The sequence below is a fragment of the Leptonotus elevatus genome, chromosome 14 (genome assembly GCF_054856555.1).
Source record: "Leptonotus elevatus isolate MCC_2025b chromosome 14, RoL_Lele_1.0, whole genome shotgun sequence".
Classification (NCBI taxonomy): domain Eukaryota; kingdom Metazoa; phylum Chordata; class Actinopteri; order Syngnathiformes; family Syngnathidae; genus Leptonotus; species Leptonotus elevatus.
This window is the reverse complement of record NC_141252.1, coordinates 7,331,771-7,352,968: the sequence shown is the minus strand read 5'-3', so window position 1 is coordinate 7,352,968 and position 21,198 is coordinate 7,331,771. Positions and strand designations below refer to the sequence as shown.

Here is a 21,198-nt window from a genome sequence, read left to right as displayed (position 1 = left end):
TGCTGCATTGCGACTGGAATTCATTCAGTCATTAATCGCGCGTTAAAAAAATTAGTGGCATTAAAGGAACTTTAAATTAACTCAAAATGAATGCACTAATTTTGACACCCCTAATATATATATATATATGTATATATATATATATATATATAGAGAGGTTGTATTATACCCGAGTACACGCGAAATTAAGAAAATCCATCATATTGTATAGATTTTACATTTAATATGATATTGTATAATATACAAGCGCATTAAGTTCAATAAATGATGGTAATTAATAATGCAATATCTTCACAAAACTAACTGACAAAGTAAAATGTTCTTTTTTTGTATATGCTGCGGGCCACTAAAAATTGGACGGTGGGCCGCAAATGGCCGCCCAGGCCATAGTTTGGACACGGCTGCTTTAAATACTTTCATAATTTTGTTTACACACATTATAACACTTTAATTTGAAAAATATTGCTTTAAAATTTGATTAGTCCCTCCTTATTGCCGCTTTCTGTTTTTGCTCAAAGTTTGTTGTCTAAACTTTATTACCAACGCAAGTGTTCATGTGTGACTTTTGCTGTTAATTGGTCAGTCCGTCAAGCAGAAAAACAAAATAGGTCTGTGCTTATTGGCCTCATCCTCATCAAAGAAGAAACAAGAAAGAGTGTTTTTCTTTGTCTCTGCTGGTTTTCACCAAGCCGCCATATTACCTTGTTTATTCCCAGGAAAAACACCGCCTGCGAATGACAGACGACATCCACGCGGGAGACGAAAAAGACACGTGTAAGACGGTCGTTGCAGTCAGTCAGGCAGACGGTCGAGTCACCTCTGCCGTCACTCATAATTCCATGTGAGTACGTTGGCAGGGGAAGGAAACAAGCCGGGCCTTGCAGGTGTACCCCCAAAATCATTCTTCATCTGGCATTAAAGAAACACACGCGCGCGCACGCCCACACAAGACGGTCCACGCTGACCTCCATTACAATGCGACTTTCCAAGGTAGATCATCTCTTACCCTTAGCTCCTCATTAAAAAAAAAAAAAAAGCCTTTAAGTGTGACACAGTCTGTTATTGTTTTTCTGGGCCAGCCCCCCCCCCCCCCCCACCCCGCTCGCGGCCCACCACCCTCAGGGTGAAGCAACTGACATTCATGCTGCCGCTAATTGAGATTACTGTGCAGATAAATGAAAAAAAAAAAAAGAGTTTAAATAGTCCAAAATATGCTAATCTTGCTAGTGTCATAGATAGCTAGCACGTAGAAAATGCCTCATGTTGGTAGCATGGCTTTAACATTTGAGCGTAGTTATTTCGTACATTTAAATTTAACCGTAATTTCCTCTAAATGTATAAAAATGCATAATATAAAAAAACACAGCTCAATTTAAAAGAGTGCGACAAGGAAACTGACAGACCTCATCTGTGCTAGCACTGTGATTGGTTTTCGTCAATCCGCAGATGAGCGAATCAATCCCATCTTTATGGAAATCATTTTTTTTTTTTGAGAGAAAAGCAGAATCCCACTGACTGGTCTGGTTCCTTTCTTTTCAAGTGTTAGAGCGCTGAGTGTACAGAAACGCAGCTTTCAAGTCTGCCGGGACACCTCTTCCCCCCAGCAGGCAGCATCGTTACGGGCGGTGTTTTGTGGGAAAACATGCTCATGGAGCTGGCCCGTGGCTCTGTTTGAATTCACTCGGAATCTTCTAAAGCAAAACTGCGGGGTGTTTAGACATCCCGGCTTGCCAGTTGCGATGTAGCCGCCTTCGTCTAATTACGGCTAAAGTTTGTTTTTCTACACGTCTTTGAATCTCTCCGAGTGGAGGGGGGGTGGGGGGGGGATCAGTTGATTTTTTCACGCCGTTTTCCTTGTATGTTTGTTTACGTTTTTTTTTTTTCGGAAATGGTCCCCCCTTTTAAGCCATTCATGCATAGGGGGTGATTAGTACAGTGCTCCAAAACAAACTCAAAACAGATGGGAGGAGTTTTTGGGTGGTTGGTAAATTGGCCGCCATGTCCCCCAACATGGCGGCAGGGTCAGCAAGGATTTGGCGGAGTGATATGGGACAAATTGGGAGCCTGAAGGTTACAAAATTTCCTCCGCAACCAAATCATTCTTACCTCTTGAAGAGTGTCAATCAAAAGTGAATATTATTAACTTTGCTTAGACAGAATTTTCCCCCCTGTAGCTATACCTGAGCATTTTTTGTCAACATCTTCAAATGGAATGTTTGGGCAGCTGTAACGCCACATTGACACGACCTTCCCTTCCTTCTCCCTTTCGCTGCACTCGCTTCCCTCAATCCACTGACAGAATGTTCACCAAGGTGAATCCGCCATCTTTGGCATGCCCCACTGGCTTTACTGGTATTACTGTTCACGCGTTCAGGGTCATGTGACACTGAACCATGGGTGACACCGGAGCGCGTTTCTCCAGAGCATTAAAGTGTTGCCAATGTGACGATTCAGACTAGAAAAGCCTGTGATAATCTGGCGTCCTATCAATTGGATAGACAAGTAATGCTAATTTTAGTAGCATGTAGCTGAATGTGCCACACAAAAGTTTATTTACATTGAAAATTGCTGAAAGCATAGTGGCTAATGATTAGCATAGAAATGACTTGTGAAGTTAGAGTAGAAATTGTGCTTCTAAATGATGAGCAGTGTTACTCCATTTCAATGTTATAATGCAGTAGAACCTGACACACAAATGTTGCTAACATAATTAGCATGTTGAAAGCATGCTAATCTAGCATGGAAAAGACCGTAAAGCTTTCACAAATTTTTTTTCTTGTGGATCTTCTTCATATGATATATACTTTTACTTTATCTTTATTTAACAGTGTTTTGAATGAAAACGTGTCAGTCAAATGGTGCTAACATAAATAGCATGCAGCTGAAAGCACTGTGGCCGATGACTAGCATGGATTTGACCGGTGAGCTTTCCAACAGATTGTTTCTTGTCGGACTTCTTCAAATAATGGCTAGCCTTACTGTATCTTTTTATAGCAGCGTTTACGTCTTACTGTAGCTTTTTTCAGCAGTATTTTATAAATGTAAATTTGTTACTCAAATGTTGCTAACATAAATAGTTTTTACATTTAGTTGTAAGCACTGTAGCTAAAGACAAGCATAGAAACAAAGCTTGCCTATAAACGGTTTCCGGTTCCCACTCTGTTCTATTCAGATGTATTCACATGATAAGCAGTTTTATTTGATTTGCTAATGCTACTTTTCTTTGTATTGCTAATGCAAGTATACCATTTAGCTGAATGACTGACATGAAAATGGCTGCCCAAAGATTAACAACACAATATTTCCTGTCAGCTAATCACATTGTGAGTAATTTTACTATATTTTGCATTTTACGATGAAGCCTTTCTAATGGAAATCTGTCACGCAGATGTTTGCTATATAAATTTGCATGCAGGTAAAAGCATAGCGCCTACTTTTACTTAATTTCTGGTATTATTATAGTGGTTCACTTATCTTCACACATGGAAAAGCAGCTTCAAGAGGTGCCAATGAACTAAGGGAGGATATAAAAGTGCATTAGCAGTAACGAATATTATTGTGTAAACAATGAGCAACCTGAGTGCTGCGCCGCCATTATAGATGTTATCATCCATATGTTCATCACTGGGACTGATTATGTGCTGCAATGCTCCAGCGGGCACGTTATGCACATTTGCTGAGTGTAGCGAATATGCCCCCCCAATATCATCTGGCCTCAGAGCTGCTTCTATAATGCATGAAGATCAATATGCTGTGGCTTTGTGAGCGAGGCCGATATCCAGTATTCCTGCCAACTGCGCGGTCGTTTAAAGCCATCCGTACATTTGGATCTGTCCAAACTGGGGAACACACTAATTGTTTTTTCAGACTGTTTCTGTCATTTGCAGTTTGTTTGACAAGCTTTTGATGGCGATGGATGGCGTATATTCAACAAAAAAAAGCTTTCTGCAGTATGATTAAAAACCTAAACCTGACTTAAAACCACATTTTGAACTTAGGCTAAACCCAACTTAAGGCTAGCCTTGACTCGAAGCCCTAACTCAGGCTTTTAAATTCATAATTTACAAAACAAAACACTGTTTTTGGAAGCCTAACGCTGTCTTCAGTCCCTACGTTAAAACCTAAACTCTAGTTTAAAACCCTAATCCTGGCTCATTTGCAAACCTAACCTGGACTTGAAACCACTAACACTGTCTTAGAAATTATTTTTTAAACCTGTACCCTGCCTTTTGATCCCTAATTTGAGAACCTAACAATGTATTGAAACCCTATTTTGAAACCCTAACCCAGGCTGTGAAACCATCATTCAAAACCCTGACTTGAAACCCTGTTTTTTTTTAAAAATTCGAACACTTGCCCGAAAGCCTAACTTGAAAACCAAATGACTTGAAGCCCAAAACCTCTACAGAAACCTTAACGCTCGATTAGATAGATGGATAGGTGAAAGAATATCAAATACTTTACAAGAATAACAAATAGCTTCAGTCTGTGTGTATATACACGATGTGCAAAGATAGCTTTCATTTGGAAAATGGTACACTGGTGATAAAAATCGACAAGCGTGGGCAAAAAGGTATTAGTACAGATGGAGAACATCTGCACTGCATTAGGGTAAATGTAAATAACATTTTCCTACAACTGATGCATGGCCACAATAAGTAGTCCCCCAGCTAGAACAGCGTGTGTTTACTTAGGCGTTACACGGCCTTTTTTTTATTTTTATATTTAACAGGCTCCAACTCGGAAATATTTAAAAAGATTGCCCTCATCATTTGCAATGCTGGAGGAGGAGCCATTCTCTGCAGCAGATGCGTGATTAATGACGGCCCTGTGTGGTTCTCGCTAATGTTCGCTGATTGCAACCCGGGAAAAAATCGACACGGGCGAGGAAAGGTCTCGGCGGCACCGCACCAGCCGACGAGGTGACGCCTCTTCGGCTCATTGGAGTGACACTGATCTTACCCAGAGGAGCACTCAAAGGACAGAGCGAGGGTTGAATGAAAGAGCGGCGCAGGGAAAGAAGCAGAGTGGTTCAGGATTATTATTATTTTTTTTTTTATCCCAATGCCAGCGAGAGGCTTGTGCGATCAACTGAGCGTTGCTGCTTTCACCGGCGAGACAACGATGACACCCGAAAGTTGCCGCTGTACACCGGTATGCATCAGAGGGTCAAGCTGGTTTGCTATTTAAAAAAAAAAGTGCAAGATGGAGAAGGAACCAAAGTAGCCATAATGATGAAATCGGTTTCTGTATTGTAACTCGTAAAATATTTGAACCGTACCATTCAAGTACTATCGTTGGCCAAACCGTAAATAGTACAGAGCCAAGGTTAAATAACTAAAACTAAACAAAAAAAAACATTTAAGTTAATGGACTAAATTAAAATTAAAATGATAACGCACTGAAACTAACCAACTATAATTATAGCAAAAATGTAGCTTAAAGCTATCTGAATGCGATTGGATGTAAGTATGTGGGGGTGGAGCCTATGCAACAGAGGGCAGCGAGAAGAGTGAGTGAACAAACTGTGTGTATGTGGGGCACACACAGAGAGAGTTGACAATTGAAATAATATATACACTATATAAATGACATCATTGATTGTAAATGTACATTTTACACCACTTCCTGTTCGACTGAACCTGAAACCTGTCACGGCGTTTTGCCCCCTGTCCGCCAGAGGTGGGAGGAAGTCGGCAGATAATATACCATATTTACTTGATTGTTTCATTTCACGCTTACAGAGACACTCCGCAGACTCAACTTCCTGTATACAAGCACTTGAAAAAGGCCATTTTGCACAATATGTCCTCTTTATTTATTGGTGTTTCAAAGCAGCATTTCCCAAGAGGCTTCAGCACAAAACCCGTGTGCACAGCCCCGATGACGTCATCTCAAGTGGAAGTGGCGCCGCTAGGCACACACACTCCCCAAAGAAAATGCAAATATGCTGCAGTACAAACATTGTATTTTTGCTATGAAACTCCTACACAGGATAATGTTGGCAGGGATAGGGAATATTATTTTCATAAGGTCCATCAATAAATAAAAAGCGAAAAAGCTTTTACCGGCATCACAAAGACGACATGCCTGGGAGTAGCTAACGCGTGAAGCATCTGCAGGGTTGAACCATACGGGTGCCTGAGTTGCATTTGACAAAAAAGCCATGTGACCCGGGGAGAGCTTCTAAAGGCTCAGATGAATCTCAATATTAAAAGGTAGCAGTCAGAAGTAGGGTAAAAAAAAGAATTAATATTAATATACCATGGAAAACACAACGTAGCAACTTAAAGGAAACGAGTCAGACTGTCTGTGCTCTAACTCCCGTATTGTTTATATGCCTGGCCTCCGAAAGACACAGACACAAGCAGTTAGCAATTAGCAGCAGTTAGCACAAATGTTGGATTTGTCTGAAGGATTATCTTGAATACATATCCTGTGTTGAGAGGTTATCATAGTTAACCAAAACTAATAAAAATAAGTAAAACATTTTCGTTAAAAGAATAAGAGTGCTTTTGACAAACTAAAACTACATCTTATGCTTTGAAAACTATATCGCAAAAATTTCATTTTTTTAATTTTTTGTCATTTGATTTCATACATTAGTTTTCTGGATGTATTTTATATGTGTTTATTTTGGTGTTGCTGTAGGAGCAGTACAAGAAGGAAGATCAAACAATTGTAGTTAATTTCATTACGCAATACTTTGTGACTGTGTGTTTTTATCTGACACTTGGCATATATTCCTTATGTACAATTACTCAAACTAAGACCAAAACTAATAAAACTCAACTAAGAAATAGAAACTTACGAACCCCTCTAAAAACGAATTTATACTCCGTAAAAAAAAAAAAAATAAAAATAAAAAATGAAAAGACAACATTTTTATAACCCTGGTCGTAGTTTTCCTCCATGATCTGCTTAAAAATATATATAATAATTGTAAAAGTGAAACCTATACCATATTTCCCAATGCTGCCTCTCACAGGTCAGTGTTGGTACTACGGCAGGTTTATCCTGTGGAGGCGGAGACACGAGAATACTGAAATACGACACTCCATAATGCCATTTTTGCTATGATTAAACATTGTGACATATGTCTGTTGGCTATCATTTATGCCTGTCATATACCTTTTTTTTTTCTTTTTTCTTTTTTTTTTTACTTGTGGCTCATTGTTAAAGCCAAAAAGCCCCCGGGCCACTTTCTCTCCAACCTAATGGCCGACTCTAATGGCTGCTAGCCATGTTTCTTCCTGGTAATTGGGGACGCAAGCGACACTGCAGCAAAAATCTCCGCTGTCCTTTTTCCTGCAGAGATTCTTCTGCCCCCCCCCCCCCCCGGGTCCCCTGTGATGTAGGTACAAGTTCCTGCTCTAATGATATCATAATTGCTGTTTCCAACCACACGGTGAACGGCGGCAGGTGAGCTTTAATGCGCTCCAATTGACAGAAGGAGGATGTAGCCACACCACAGACATCGCCAACGTGAATAATAATAAAAAAAAAAGGCCTAATGTAAATTGAATATGAATACACTGTGCATATATTTTTTGTTAAAGATGTATCCAGTTTGCGAATAATGTATGTTTTATAACATCAATGTCAAACTCGGTTTCCTGCGGATCTGATTTAGATCACGCATTTGTAAGCATTTTAAATTCCCACATGCGTCATTCTTTTCAGTATGTTCAGAGGCTTATATCGCTGCCAAAGCTCTGATTTGTACAAAATGTTGCTGTATTACATTATATCAAACGAGATTTCATCCGAATATGATCCAGATTTACTTTTGGGCAGCAATTCTATTTTTACACAAGAAATCGTTGTGACTTTATTTTGAGATGGGTCCTTGTGGCGTTATCGTTTGACAAAATCCTTTGCAACACATATAGATTCAATCTGATCTGATTTAACGATAATATTTTTTCATTCAAGTTTAGAACCAAGAGTCATTCAGATCTAATCCACAATGCACTTTTGGCATCAATGCAAATTAAAATGATAAAAACAACACATTTGACTTTAAGACAATTTGGTGTCTGTCAAAATAGTTCTGATTTGCCCCAAATTTGCCGTCTCAGAATGTGAAATGAAACCAGATTCTATCCAGATCTGATCTACATGATCACATTTTTTGGCAACATTGTCAATTTAATGCAAGGAAAAATCCCATTTGCCATGTTTAGATACTCGGCAATGTTTTTATCTTATTTGCATGACATTCCCAATGTGCACCCACGTTTAGAATGGAACCGCAAACCAAGTGTCATCCAAATCGGATCCAGAATGCACTTTTTGGCATCATCGCAAACCCACTTGATGAAGACAATTAATGTATCTGATTTGCCTGAAATTTGGAATGTATATGCAGTCTTAGAGAGTAGTTTTAAACCAAATTGAATACCGATCTGATCCAGATGATACTTTTGACACCCATGTTAATGTAAAAATTCCACCTTGCCTGTAAGATTACATCACGTCATATTTGGACTTATTTGCATAAAATTAACAGGCAGAATGTACCGTCAAACCAAATTGTTTCTGGATCTGATCCATTTGACACTTTCGCAATGCAAACTTAAACATGGCAAATCTGAACCAGCATGATGACACTCCTATATTAATGTATGTTGAAGCGGTGTGAAGTTTGAATTATGAACCTGACATCTGCACGCACACACATTCGCACATCATGAGAGACATGCAAAAAACTCTCTCGCGACTTTGAATTTCATTCACCGTTGCTGCAAGGCCTCCTGCATTGACAGGAGGAGCGAGATAGCGCGCTGCTGCCGTTTGAACAATAATTTCCTCAGTCCTGAAGTCGGGCTGCTGACGCTCCAGTTTGCCTCTCTGAAAACTCCCTTCTTCCTCTCGGTAATCCTCCGAGGGAAAAGCAGAGAGAGAGAGAGAGAGAGAGAGAGAGAGACCGGATTGCTGACAGGGACATCACTTTTCTTCCTCGCATGCCTTGTTTACAGTCTCCCGCCCGTTGCTGTTATACCCACCACTCTCCAAGGAGCCATAAAAAACAAATAGGGGCTTTTAGAGAAATTGCCTGTGCGCTGGCGATTAATAACACTTGCACCAGCTCACAAGAAGTTCTCCTGAGGCAAAAAAATATATATATATATTGGAGAATTAAGAGTGCCACATCCCTAAATTGGAATGATGCAGTGCTCTTGCTGTTTTCTAACTAGACAAATCAAGTTTCGCTAAGCCGCACCCCGTTGAAACACAGAGTGACCAATCACAGCATAGGACAGAGTTCCAGCAAAAGCTGAATGTTTAGTAAAAACATACAATTGTGATTTTTTTTTTCTTCTTCAATATTGCGATTGCGATTTAATGTGTGATTATTTTGTCAAGGTCCCTAACCCATGTTTTTTTTTAAACAAACACAAGCAACTTTAAAGTGGAGGTCAACCTTAAACATTTCTTGACAATAATGTTTTATATGTGACCTCACTAGTTTAAACATGACATTCTGATTAATATTACATTTGTAGAATATGAGTTTTATATATATATATATATTTTATATATATATATATTTTTTTTTTCTATATTATATATATATATATATATATATATATATATATATATATATATATATATATATATATATATATATATATATATATATATATATATATATATATATATATATATATATATATATATATATATATATATATATATATATATATATATATATATATATATATAATATAGAAAAATCCAGTCGTTTTTGTCCATCTCAGGGGGCGGCCATTTTGCCACTTGCTGTCGACTGAAGATAACATCACTGTTGTTCAGGGCTCAGGCAACGACCAATCACAGCTCACCTGTCTTCTGAAGCTGAGCTGTGATTGGTTGTTACCTGAGGCCTGAGCGACTGTGATGTAAATTTCACTTGACAGCAAGTGGCAAAATGGCCGCCTTCTGACAATGATAAAAAAACGGTTGGATTTTGCTGCTTAACTCATATTCCACTTACACAATATTAATCAGAATGTCATGTTGAGACTAGTGAGGTCACATATAACATATTATTGTCAAGAATTTTTTGGGGCGGTTGACTTCCTCTTCAATGTGTATTACAATAAACAATATCAGATTTACCATACATTAAAATTAAAATAAGTGCAAACCGACGGTGAAGTAATATTAATGACTTACTTCATTTAGATTTGTACACTTAAAACATTTTCACTTTCAGTCTTTTAAGCATTCACTGCAACTTTACCAAACAACTGTGGCATGAAAATAAGTTAGATTACAAGAATCATGATATTTGGCTTTATCAAATCAACTTTCAATGATAAGTACAGATACAGATGGCACTTTTTCTTGTTTTAGCACTGAACCTATATTATAGTTTTAGAGTTTTTTGTGTGTTTAAAAAAAAAGAGTTTTTGTTTTTTTATTTTGTATCTGGGGCCAGGTGCAAAATGTGTTGCAACGTTTAATAATGATGATGATTTCTATGATAGGTCACCTTCAGTTAAGTGCTCAACTCTCTTGCTGTTGGAAAAAAAAATGCAGATTTTTAATATGAGCCATTGCATTCATTTAGCATGTGGAGTGATCCAACAAATCATTTGACCCGCCTTGTGTAAATGCTTGCATGCAAACACACTACAACTGCTTCACCACGCTGACCTCGCCATGATTAAAATGATTAGGCAGAGATACAATAAATCATCCTAATGATCGCAAAAAAAAAAAAAAGGCTCTCTGTATTAATGTGTTGTAGGGGGAGGGGGGCGCCACTGTTGAATAATTAAGTGCAACCATTAAAGACGTATTAACGCGGAGGACTTCTGCTTCTGCTGATGAACTGCAACACTTTTTTTGTCGTTGTTGCTCTGTATATCAGCGCGGCTGGCCGGTTACTATGGTAACAGGTCTGCTGACGCACGCATGCGCACACGCGCGCAGCAACCATCGGTGGCGTCTGTAAAAAGTTGTATAGCAACCAAGCAAATGCGCTATTTGGCGACGTTGGCCAATTATAAGCAGAAAAAAGAAGAAAAAGAAAAGACGACTTGTTAGACATGTTGAGGAGTAAAACAGCGCCACACGTTCAAGCGTTTACCGTCAAGGCCGCCATGAAGAACACCTTGGTGAGTGACGTGACGTCGTCGTTTGACGTGCTACTTAGCTGACGTTAGCTTCTTTTTTTTTTTTTTTAGCCGCTAGCACTAGCCTCGTTTCGACAGCACTAGTTCACCTGTGAATCTTAAGAGTGGAAATAATAGACTTATGCAGTGATGTGTTTGAAGAGAAAAACAATATGCAAGTTGATGTATTGTTAAACCTAACAACTGTATTTATTCATGAAGCTTGAAAAGCAATCACAAACTTCAAAATAGACATTTTTGTAAAAGGAACAATGGTGATATGAAATGATGTAAAGCAGAATCTTACTAAACAACAGCTAAATATAATAAGTAAATATTATAGTATATGATTTTATATTATCTAATAAGTCCAATTCAGCCAATCAGATGCTATGCTCACAATATTAGAGAAATGAGAAAATCTGAGTCATATTTGAAAATATGATAGCGTTCCTGTAAATAATAATTTGAGTACAATACAAAGTAAAGCTTGCATAAGTTGACTGCATATAAAGAACTTACTTGTCTTGAAAGACAGCAGCGTTATTTACATGAGTAACATTTGAGTTTAAAATAGGACTTGCAATGCCGTATTTATTTGAAAATATTTGTTTTGTTGTGTCTGTGTTTTAATAGCATCTCAATGTAAAAAAAAAGAAAAAAAAAGAAGGTCAAACTTTACCTTTTGAAGCCAGGGGCCACATGCTGAAGAAAATGCAAATGTCTGCGCTAACACCTTAGAGAGGTTGCATTAACATGAAAGGGTACAGAGTTGTTGGTGTATGGCGCACACGATTGCAGTATTTACATATCTGGGTCACTTGCTGTAATCTCATGTCGTAGAATTACTTTTCCCCGGAAGCTTGATCAAAAGGAGGTTGTTTTTTGTGTGTGTACAGACTTTTTTTGTGTACCCTTTTTCCATTGAGGTGCCCATTGTTTGCAGACCCATGGTTGAGTGGGTTAAGCTTTTTGTACAGCTCTGTTTTCACAATTGTCTCAAATTGAGTTCCTCTCCTGGTAAAAGTCTGACTCTCCTTTTCCTCATGAATTCGCTCGCAGGCAAGTGTGAGTGTCAGCCTCCTTGACAGCCATTTTACTTGTTGTTATTCACCTTTTTATGGTGGCAAAGTGGTGGAATGGACACTCAAATTTGTGGTTTGTCTATAAAATGGTACTGCTCTGCGCTTTTATGTATTGTGTGTGTGTGTGTGTGTGTGTGTGTGTGTGTGTGTGTGTGTGTGTGTGTGTAGAGGTGATAATTCCAGTGCAGTCTCAAAGTCCAGATTATGTTGTGTGGTGATTATTTTTTTGTTTTTACATCTGCGTGAAACAGGCTTCAAGCTCTTGTTCTTGGTCACGTTTCTGTCGCAAGATTTGTTCTGTCACTTGTTGCTAGGCGGTATTCACTGGCCATTAAAAAATGGCCCTTTAACAGCCCCGCCCACCACTCGATTCCATTAGTAGAGCAGAGGACAAAACAGTAAAGATATGTTTTATTTTATTGTATTCTATTATATTCCGTGGTGTTTTATTGTATTATATTCTATTTGATTGTATTCTTTTCTCAGAGCAGTAACAAGGAGCCAGTTGGAACAGGAATAGAGGACAAACAATCAGGAACGGACTGGAATCAGCACGATGAGGATTTTTTTCAGTTTATGAACGATAATCTGTATTCTGGCGCTGGAGGGTTCAAGCAAGCAAACAAAGCAAGCTCCTAAAACTTTTGACCTGTGTGTTGAATCAAAGTATCACCCCAACGGCAACTGCAAGCACATGAAATGACCTTGATACGAAAAAAACCCGACGTCAAAACGATCGGTGGCATCCATCTGCTGTATTTTAATTTTCCTATGGTCATGAAAAAAACTCTTATCAATCAGGAAAGCCTTCGCAAAGCCCTTACATATTCACCATTTCCCGGGAGGATCTACCACATGTGCAACCTGAGTGATATTCTCTCACCACGGGCTAAATCCTGGAGGAAAAAAAAAATACACATTTCAGGGGCTTGCTACTCATGTCTGCCACCCCTGTGTTGTTTTCCTCCCTCGCAGTCGCTGACATATCGCCGCGGAGAGGGCAGCTTTGCGGCGAGCTGTGATTTGTAGGTTACGACAGGGCCATTTCAAGCCTTGAAAGGCTACGGGGACTTGAAGCATAGGCTTATTATACTTTAAAGTATTTGTGGCCATAGAAATTGAATCACTAACACCGGCCGCTGAAAGTCTTAGCCATTTTTCCCAGTGATTCATCCCCCATGGATTCACAGAAGAAAAAAAAAAAAGAGAAAGAAACCAATGCAGTTTATATTCCAGGGGGGGAGGTCGTCACCTTGTGTTGCAGACAGTGTGAGGAACAAAGCTGTTATTCAGTGTGCCAGTGACTTCGACTGAGGTGGTAGAAATAACAGTATTTTGGGGGTGTCAGTGCAAACACCTGCCTAGTGTTACAGTGGATATAATAAAAAGTCCACACACTTTTTTTGTTCAAATGTCAGGCTTTTGTGATCTAAAAAAATTGGACCACCATCAATTATTTCAAAACTTTTTACCCCGCAATTAATGTGACCTATTTCTTTTGCAACTCAATCGAGAGAGAAAAAGAAAACTTACAGAGAAGTTAACTACCCACAAATGACCCAGATAATGTGATTGAAATATGAAAAAGTTTTCACCTGCTGTATGTACCAAGCAGAAGACCTGGCCTTGTCCGCCATTGTGCTTCACACTTGAAGCTAACAAGGCTGGATATTGCCACAACTGTGTGAGATAATTACGTCCATAATGATGTCAATTAAGCCCGTGAACATTTGCGACGTTAGCGAATATTGGCAGTGTTTCCCACACCATATTAATACTTGGGTGGGCCACCCAAGTAAACTGGCCACCACCCAAGAAGTTTTCAAGATAATTGATTAAAAATATATTTTAAAAATGAATTAAACGTGTCGCGACCAGATCTACTGCATGTAATGTTAGTTCGCCGTCATTTTGTGAATCGTGAGGCTAGAGGTTAATGGTTCTCTAAACATTCATAATGGTTCTCTAAACATTCATAATGGTTCTCTAAACAGTCCTAATGGTTTTTCATGTCTCAAGGAAAATTCCTTGCAACAAGAAAGTCGCAGCATTTCCTAAACATTCTCTAAACATTCTAAATGGTTCTCTAAACATTCTTAAGAAAAAACATTAAGACTGTTCACAGACCCATTAAGACTGTTTAGAGAACCATTAAGACGGTTTAGAGAATGTTTAGGAAATGCTGCGACTTTCTTGTTGCAAGGAATTTTCCTTGAGAAGAGAAAAAACATTAAGACTGTTCAGAGAACCATTAAGACTGTTTAGAGAACCATAGAGAATGTTTAGGAAATGCTGTGGCTTTCTTGTTGCAAGGAATTTTCCTTGAGACAAGAAAAACATTAAGACTGTTTAGAGAACAATTATGAATGTTTAGAGAACCAGTAAGACTGTTTAGAGAACGTTTAGGAAACATTGCGACCTTGAACAAACCTTGACGTGAAATCAATTTCACTAGTGTTGCAAACGTTCACGCCTCAGTGGGATATGGGCTTTAGCTGTGATGTACAAAATAGAGCGATACATCAGGTGGCATTCCTCAAACATGATACTAGCTATGAATGCATAAAGTTGATGGGTCGCCTTTATCCCCTCATGTGTAGGTGCTCTTCATTCAGAAAATCAACCCAGAAAAATGGTGGAAAACTTAAATAATATTCAAGGAGCTTTGAATGCATTTAAATGATTATTTTGTTGTTAACTGGGGTCCTAAAAAGACAAAGCACCGTGAACATTTTACTGCCAAAGCTCAAGTATAACCGTCTTATACCCCCTTACCAAGTGTCAACCCTTAGATTAGTGTTTAATTTCTGGCGCGCACTTTAGGCGCACCACTGTTTCAACGTGTTTGTGACCTTTTCGATAGTTGCAGAAAACACAGTTCGGAAAAATACTGTGGAGAAATGTGCCATTGAGCGTGACCTCTTGCGCGGCGCTTGGCTGATTGTGTCTTATTATGTTTGCTTTCCTCAGAGCTCTCTGGACAATTATACTGGCCTTTGTGTTTTGTTCCATTCTCCTTGAAGGCCTCGTAGCCTGCATTCTAATTAAATGCTTTTTAATGGAGAATGTTTATTGCCCCTCGCAGAGCCTTTATTTTTGGCTCCGGAGTTAATTAGCCCCGTGTCATGTGCTAACCAACGCAGAGGACGTGTTGACCCGCGCGCGCCACCAAGGAGCTTGTCAGTCTTGAATCGGAACACATGGGAGCCGTCAGTGTGTTTGCGCTCACGTTAGAGTCTCTGTAAGGTATTTTGATCATGACGATGACCTTGAAATCAATTGGCTTAATACGGTGTCAGCTAATGGGGTCTTATTGCGCTTAAGGGGGTTTGGTGTTAGAAGCCAAGTAATTATGCTGCGCAGTCCGTTTTATTTTCTTTTTTTTTTAGCCATGTTTCATGCACTAAAGGCTGGCTTTACATCACAGCTCTAACTACCCATTCCGATTTAGTGCCTGTATCCGATTATTTCACTGTTGATTTATTTTTAGGCGACATATGTCCGATAATACCGTTTACATTTTCACATGTGGACAGAAATGGATGTAAACGATTACAGAGGCACCTCTGTTTAATAATGGTACCTACATGATGTTTTTTTTTTAGCTATAAACTAATTTGCACAGCGGTGTAAGAATATGTCACTTGGCACAAGAAGGCACGCTTATTTACGAGGCCTGGGTTTAAAAAATCGATATATCCTAATTCCTTTTCATAGCCCAATATCAGTTCATAAAACCATGAATCGATACTTTTTAATATGGCTACCAAATGCAAATGTGCCTTCTGTTATTCAGAGTACCTCAAGAGAGGAGCCCAGTGTTTTTGCCACTTTATTTATATCGTGCTGTGGTTGTAATCGATTTCAATTATTATTTATTGTTTTGATCAGGTCATGTTCAAAAAAACATACATGATTATTGTAACTGCAATTTTGCATGTAAATATTCATATTTTTATTCATACTTATGCACCAAGAGCAAAACGTTTCTACTATTTGCAGCATTGGTACTTCTGAGAATCTCTTCCATATGAAAGTAAAATTGGTACTGCATGAAATCCTTAACTGAATCGAAAATCAATGTGAATCAAATCCAATTGGGCCCTTTTTTGGGGGAAATCTGAATCAATTCCCAGCACTATTAATAACTATAATTATGTATATATTTTTTTATTTTTATGAAAGGCCTGCAAGTGTTTTTCATCCAAATATTGACTGTAATTATGAGTTTTCGACGGCACATTTCGACTTGAGTACAAATTTGGGTTTATTAAAACCATATTTATTGATCTTTTACTGTTATTTTCATTTACTCAAGTTTAAAAAAAAATTAAATTAGCACATCTGCGATGTCTTGGTAGATCAATATTGATCGTCATATTTTGATGACATCAGGTTGGCATTGAGGAAAAGTCTAGTCTGTCTGTGTTTGCTTATCCAAGTCATATCTCACTTACACATTTGGAAGAGACCTAATTTGGAGTTGATATCTGATTCAGTGTGAACATTCGGAATGATGTCACTTGAACCGGGTAATGCAGCGTAAATGCAGCCTAAGAAACACGGCTTAACTATTATTTTGTTTGCACTTGTAGAGAATCCAATATTAAGTAGCCATGACCTGATATGAATACTTAATTATAACTGACAACTTAGTTCATGAAAGAGCATAATAGGCATACATGGCCACTTACCTTGTGCACTGCGTTTCGTCTTTGTCAAGACAATTTGCTTGTATTTTGTCTTGGCGTTGAAATTTGTTCCACTTGATGTGGTAAACAATTTAGTCAACGTTAATATGCTGGACCCACTTGGCAGTGTTTGTATTGTGATTAATTAAGTCAGTTTTCATCAAACGTACTTTCACTTTGTTCCATACTATTAATATGTAGCACATACCGCCCTCCCTTTCAGCATGCAGATGCCAAAGTACTTCAGTGGCACGTCTCGCCACTTGGCAGCCATCTTGATAATACCTCCAGGCAGATTTTCTTTAAATACATTGGGAGCGCACCCAAGAGATTAATTGGAAATGCTACAACCGCTAGAAACTTTTGTCTGACAACATTCTTCATAATTGATATTACAGCGATGCACATTGCTGACTTTTTTTTGCAAGTGACCCTGATATTGATTAGTGTCCGTACACCGGTCTAAGATGTAGTCTTCCTCTTGTCCTAAGTTATAGCTAGGAAAGGTTCCTACCAGCATGGTGACCTTGAACAAGATAAGTGCTCTAGTAAATGGCTGGATGGGTGGATGGATTCATTCATTACAACAGACCATCTGAATCTCATCAACCTCCTTCACGGTTACCTTCTTGTCCTTGATGGAGAAGGCGGGGTCCTTTTGAGTGTTGAGCGGCAGACAACCAATAGCGGAAAAATCTATATACAGTGTATCTGACAAACACACTTTGACATCCAGTCAAAACATGTCAAACGGTGGCCTTTGTTTTCCTAACTACGCAAATGACTGTCAATGCAATCATATGAGGCTGACCTTTGGAATTTTGCTGACCAGCACTCAGGCAAATGCAGGACTTTATTTAGAAATGTTGTATGTCAATTAACTCTTTCACTCCCAGACATTTTCACTAAAGTGAATCCCAGCTCTTTTACTGGGTTTTGACTGATTTTGCAAGGTCCACAGAATATTCTGTTCTATTGCTATAAAAACATGGAACCCACCAAAATAAAGATTTGAGTCGCTTCTTTCATCAAGAAAAAAAAGTACATTTGTATCTGTTTCCGTTTTGCAGCAATTAGCATTAGAATATAGTTAAATTTCATCAATATTCACAAACCTGTTGAAAAAACAAACTTGTTGCAACATGGCCCTCGCTGATCTCTTAAACTCTGCTGCCACCTGCTGGCCGTTTTTGTAATTACTGCCATTGTTTTAAGCGACCTCTTCATGTCAGAAGCTGTATCAAAGCCTTCTGTATGCTCTAGCATTAAAAACACACACATAAAACACGTATAAATACGTTTTTGGGTGTTCTGGACAAAGTATTAAAAAACATTTATACGTTTTTGGGTTTGGATGAGTTAAGTGGGCGATATGGATGAAATTTCCTATATATTCTTGCCATATATTTTGATCATGATACAAGCACGACATTACTATGGGTTCAGTGAAAACTACGCTTTTAAAAAAAACTAAAAAACGAATTCTGTGCCATTGACGGGAATAGACGTCCAAAATCCATTTTAACTGAGCTGGCAGTAAAGTGGATATATTGAAAGGCAAGACTCGCCTTTGAAACAAATCCTGCAAATTCAGAATCTGGGGTAGAATCACCCTGCACAATTGAAGGTATACTCAAAGTACACGGAATAATGTCGGAAACGATCCACATCACAGCCTGGCATCCTTTTAGTTTCAACTACCTCCGCTCATTACCGCCGCTGTCCGGAAACATTGACGCAAATTCTCCTAACAAGTGTTTGATCAACACAGCCCGCCGTGGAAGGAGGAGACAGGCAACCTGCTCATGACTCATTCTCTCTCCCCCCCCCCGCCATTTATTCACGTTCTCTCCCCTGCTACTTCTCTCTCTCCCTCCCAATTTGAAGATTTGCCTCATTTCTCTTCCTTTCAGGTGTAGGAGAACAAAGGGAGAGATGCAATATAACCTCTTGCATGCCGGGTCTTAGACATGGCTTTGCTTGTCTTTCTGAAGGCCCTCATCTTTCCCTTTTGATTCCAGCCAAGTGCTTCAGCATTGTGGCAGATGCTCAACGCTCCATCTGCCACTTTTGACACACTTTTCTTTTGGTCTTGTCAAACCTAACCGACGTTGCTTGGCCTGTCTGTCTGGTTGCCTCTGCGAAGTTGTGACACCGATGCTGACGTGGGTGCTAGTGCAAAAGAAAAAAGAAAAAAAAAGTCTGACTTATTTTTTTATATGAGAGAATATAAAATCACTTATTTTATTTATTTATTTATTAATTTTTTATTTTTTCACATTTACATTGATACATAGATGCTGTGATAGTGGGAGATTTATTGTGGGTCAGTGTCACATTGACAATTCCTCCAAGATGAAAGATTAGAAGAAAATATCCACCTCAGGGTGAGTTGAGTGCAAACATCCCACAATCAGATTAGCAGGAGACGTCAGTACCAGCGTATGAAGTACTTGTTGGCGGAATACTTGTCAGGCCAGGACAAATGAGCAGTCGGAATCTCTTCAGCAGCATAGCTCGAATACTGCAAATGTGGAAAGTTTGACTTTATCCTTCTATTTCATGTTACTGACATTTATACAAAACAGCAACACGGAAGCAAGAGAAATTATGGTTGATTATTGATTGGTACACTCTAAAAACAGTTGGGTCAAAAGTAACTTAATTACGGACTACTTTATGGGTTACTTTAGACTTAGACTAGACTTTATTGATCCCATTGGGATGTCTCCCTCTGGGAAATTTACATTTCCAGCAGCAATAAGAGCAGATAGGCATGCAGACAGGAAGAGCAAAAATTAAAAATGTACAAAAACAAAAAAAACAATCAATAAATAAAAAAAGGTTATTGCACCAGAGAGTAGGTTATTGAACAAAGTGCCATTTCTGTGTAGTGTAGTGTACTCTACGCCCCCCAAGAGAGGAGTTGAGTACGATGGCATGGTGAACAGGCTCCTCCTCTAGATGCTGATGACAGTGTTTTATACAAAATGACCCAATTTTTTGACCCAAGTAAAGGATCTGACCAATATTTATGAGTTGTTTTTTTTACTAAAAGACCCATTTCTTGACTCAAAGTTGGGTCAAATTGACTCATAAAATGGATCGGTCCGAGTTATTTTTGACCCAACTGTTTTTAGAATGTAGGAATTGGCTGTTGATTTGACTAAATCTTGAGTTGAATTGACGAAAAACACGTCAGCTATGGGAGGTTGAGCAATTTTACAACTGGCGTGACTTCAGCACATTCAGAGAGATTAATTGATGTAGGCGAGTAATAAAATGCAGCTAAGGAAATGCAGTCAAATTCCTATTTGTACGGCTAACTGTCAATTGTGTACGGTGTCAGAATTAACGCGCTACATGCTTTGCACCAAATGGACTTGTGCTCATTCACACAGCCTTGATTAATTCATGGCATGAGAGGTGGGAAATAGAAGGGGAGGCAAACAAAGACTCATGCAAATAGTCTAGACGTTGCTTTCACTGTCAGAACATTGGCAATCTGCTATGCAGTGCAAAGAAGGCACACGGGGGAGGCTTGATTGAATAGACGGATAGCTGGACGGGTGAATTGGAGGAGCAGGGATTGATGACACCTAAGTAAACCTGCAATGACCTTGACATGCATGCATCTCTGTGGTATAATCAGCTCAAACGCCGGCAATTCTTGGCAGAAAGTGCGACGGACACGTTTTTGCTTAAACTTGTGCGTATTTGTTTTCCTCTCTGGCACTTAAAACAAAAGCTGCAGTAACAAGCACGGTTTGAGATCCACCGGAGAGTGTTTTTCTGTTTTTCAAAGCCAAAATTGTATATATATTTTTTTCTTTATCTCTTGGGATAATCTGAAGGGTGGGCCATCATTTAGAGCATTATCCCTGCAGGTGGTCCTAACAACAGGAGTCTGTTTCACAAGGTGTATTTCCTTGAACACTCCCTACTGGGAGCTGTGCCACTCGTTTTGGATCCAGAAGTATTTGAAGTCACATTCAAATGAGCAAAAGTAGATTTGTATGTTTGTTGCTTGCATTGCATTGGATTTCCTTCTCGTTTTATCCTGACTATTTCAAAATCAAATCAGTGCGTCTGCCATTTTTTTCTCATTTATTTCTTATTTTTTTTAAATGGGACGAAATGGTAGCCTGAGCATTGGTGAGCATCCAAATGCAAAGAGTCTTTGGTTCTATTGCTCCGGAAGACATCAATGCCTTGTTCACACAGTTAGGCCCAAATCTGATTTGGGTCAAGTCCCGCTTGATTTGTCTAAGCAGCAGAAATAACAACAAATCACTT

The 21,198-nt window shown here is 38.9% G+C and overlaps 1 protein-coding gene across 3 annotated transcripts in view; it reads left to right on the top strand.

Annotated features, from left to right (window-relative positions):
- pacrg (PARK2 co-regulated) overlaps positions 1 to 21,198 on the top strand; it is a 227,923-nt gene that overhangs the window by 73,319 nt on the left and 133,406 nt on the right. The window contains exon 1 of one of the 3 annotated variants that reach the window (XM_086094264.1): positions 10,832 to 11,129. The exons of the other annotated variants lie outside the window; for them this stretch is intronic. Within the exon in view, the coding sequence (XP_085950390.1) occupies positions 11,061 to 11,129 (69 nt within the window). The 5' untranslated portion in view covers positions 10,832 to 11,060. Of the gene's footprint in view, positions 1 to 10,831; positions 11,130 to 21,198 lie in introns of those variants that run through there. 3 annotated transcript variants of the gene reach the window in all.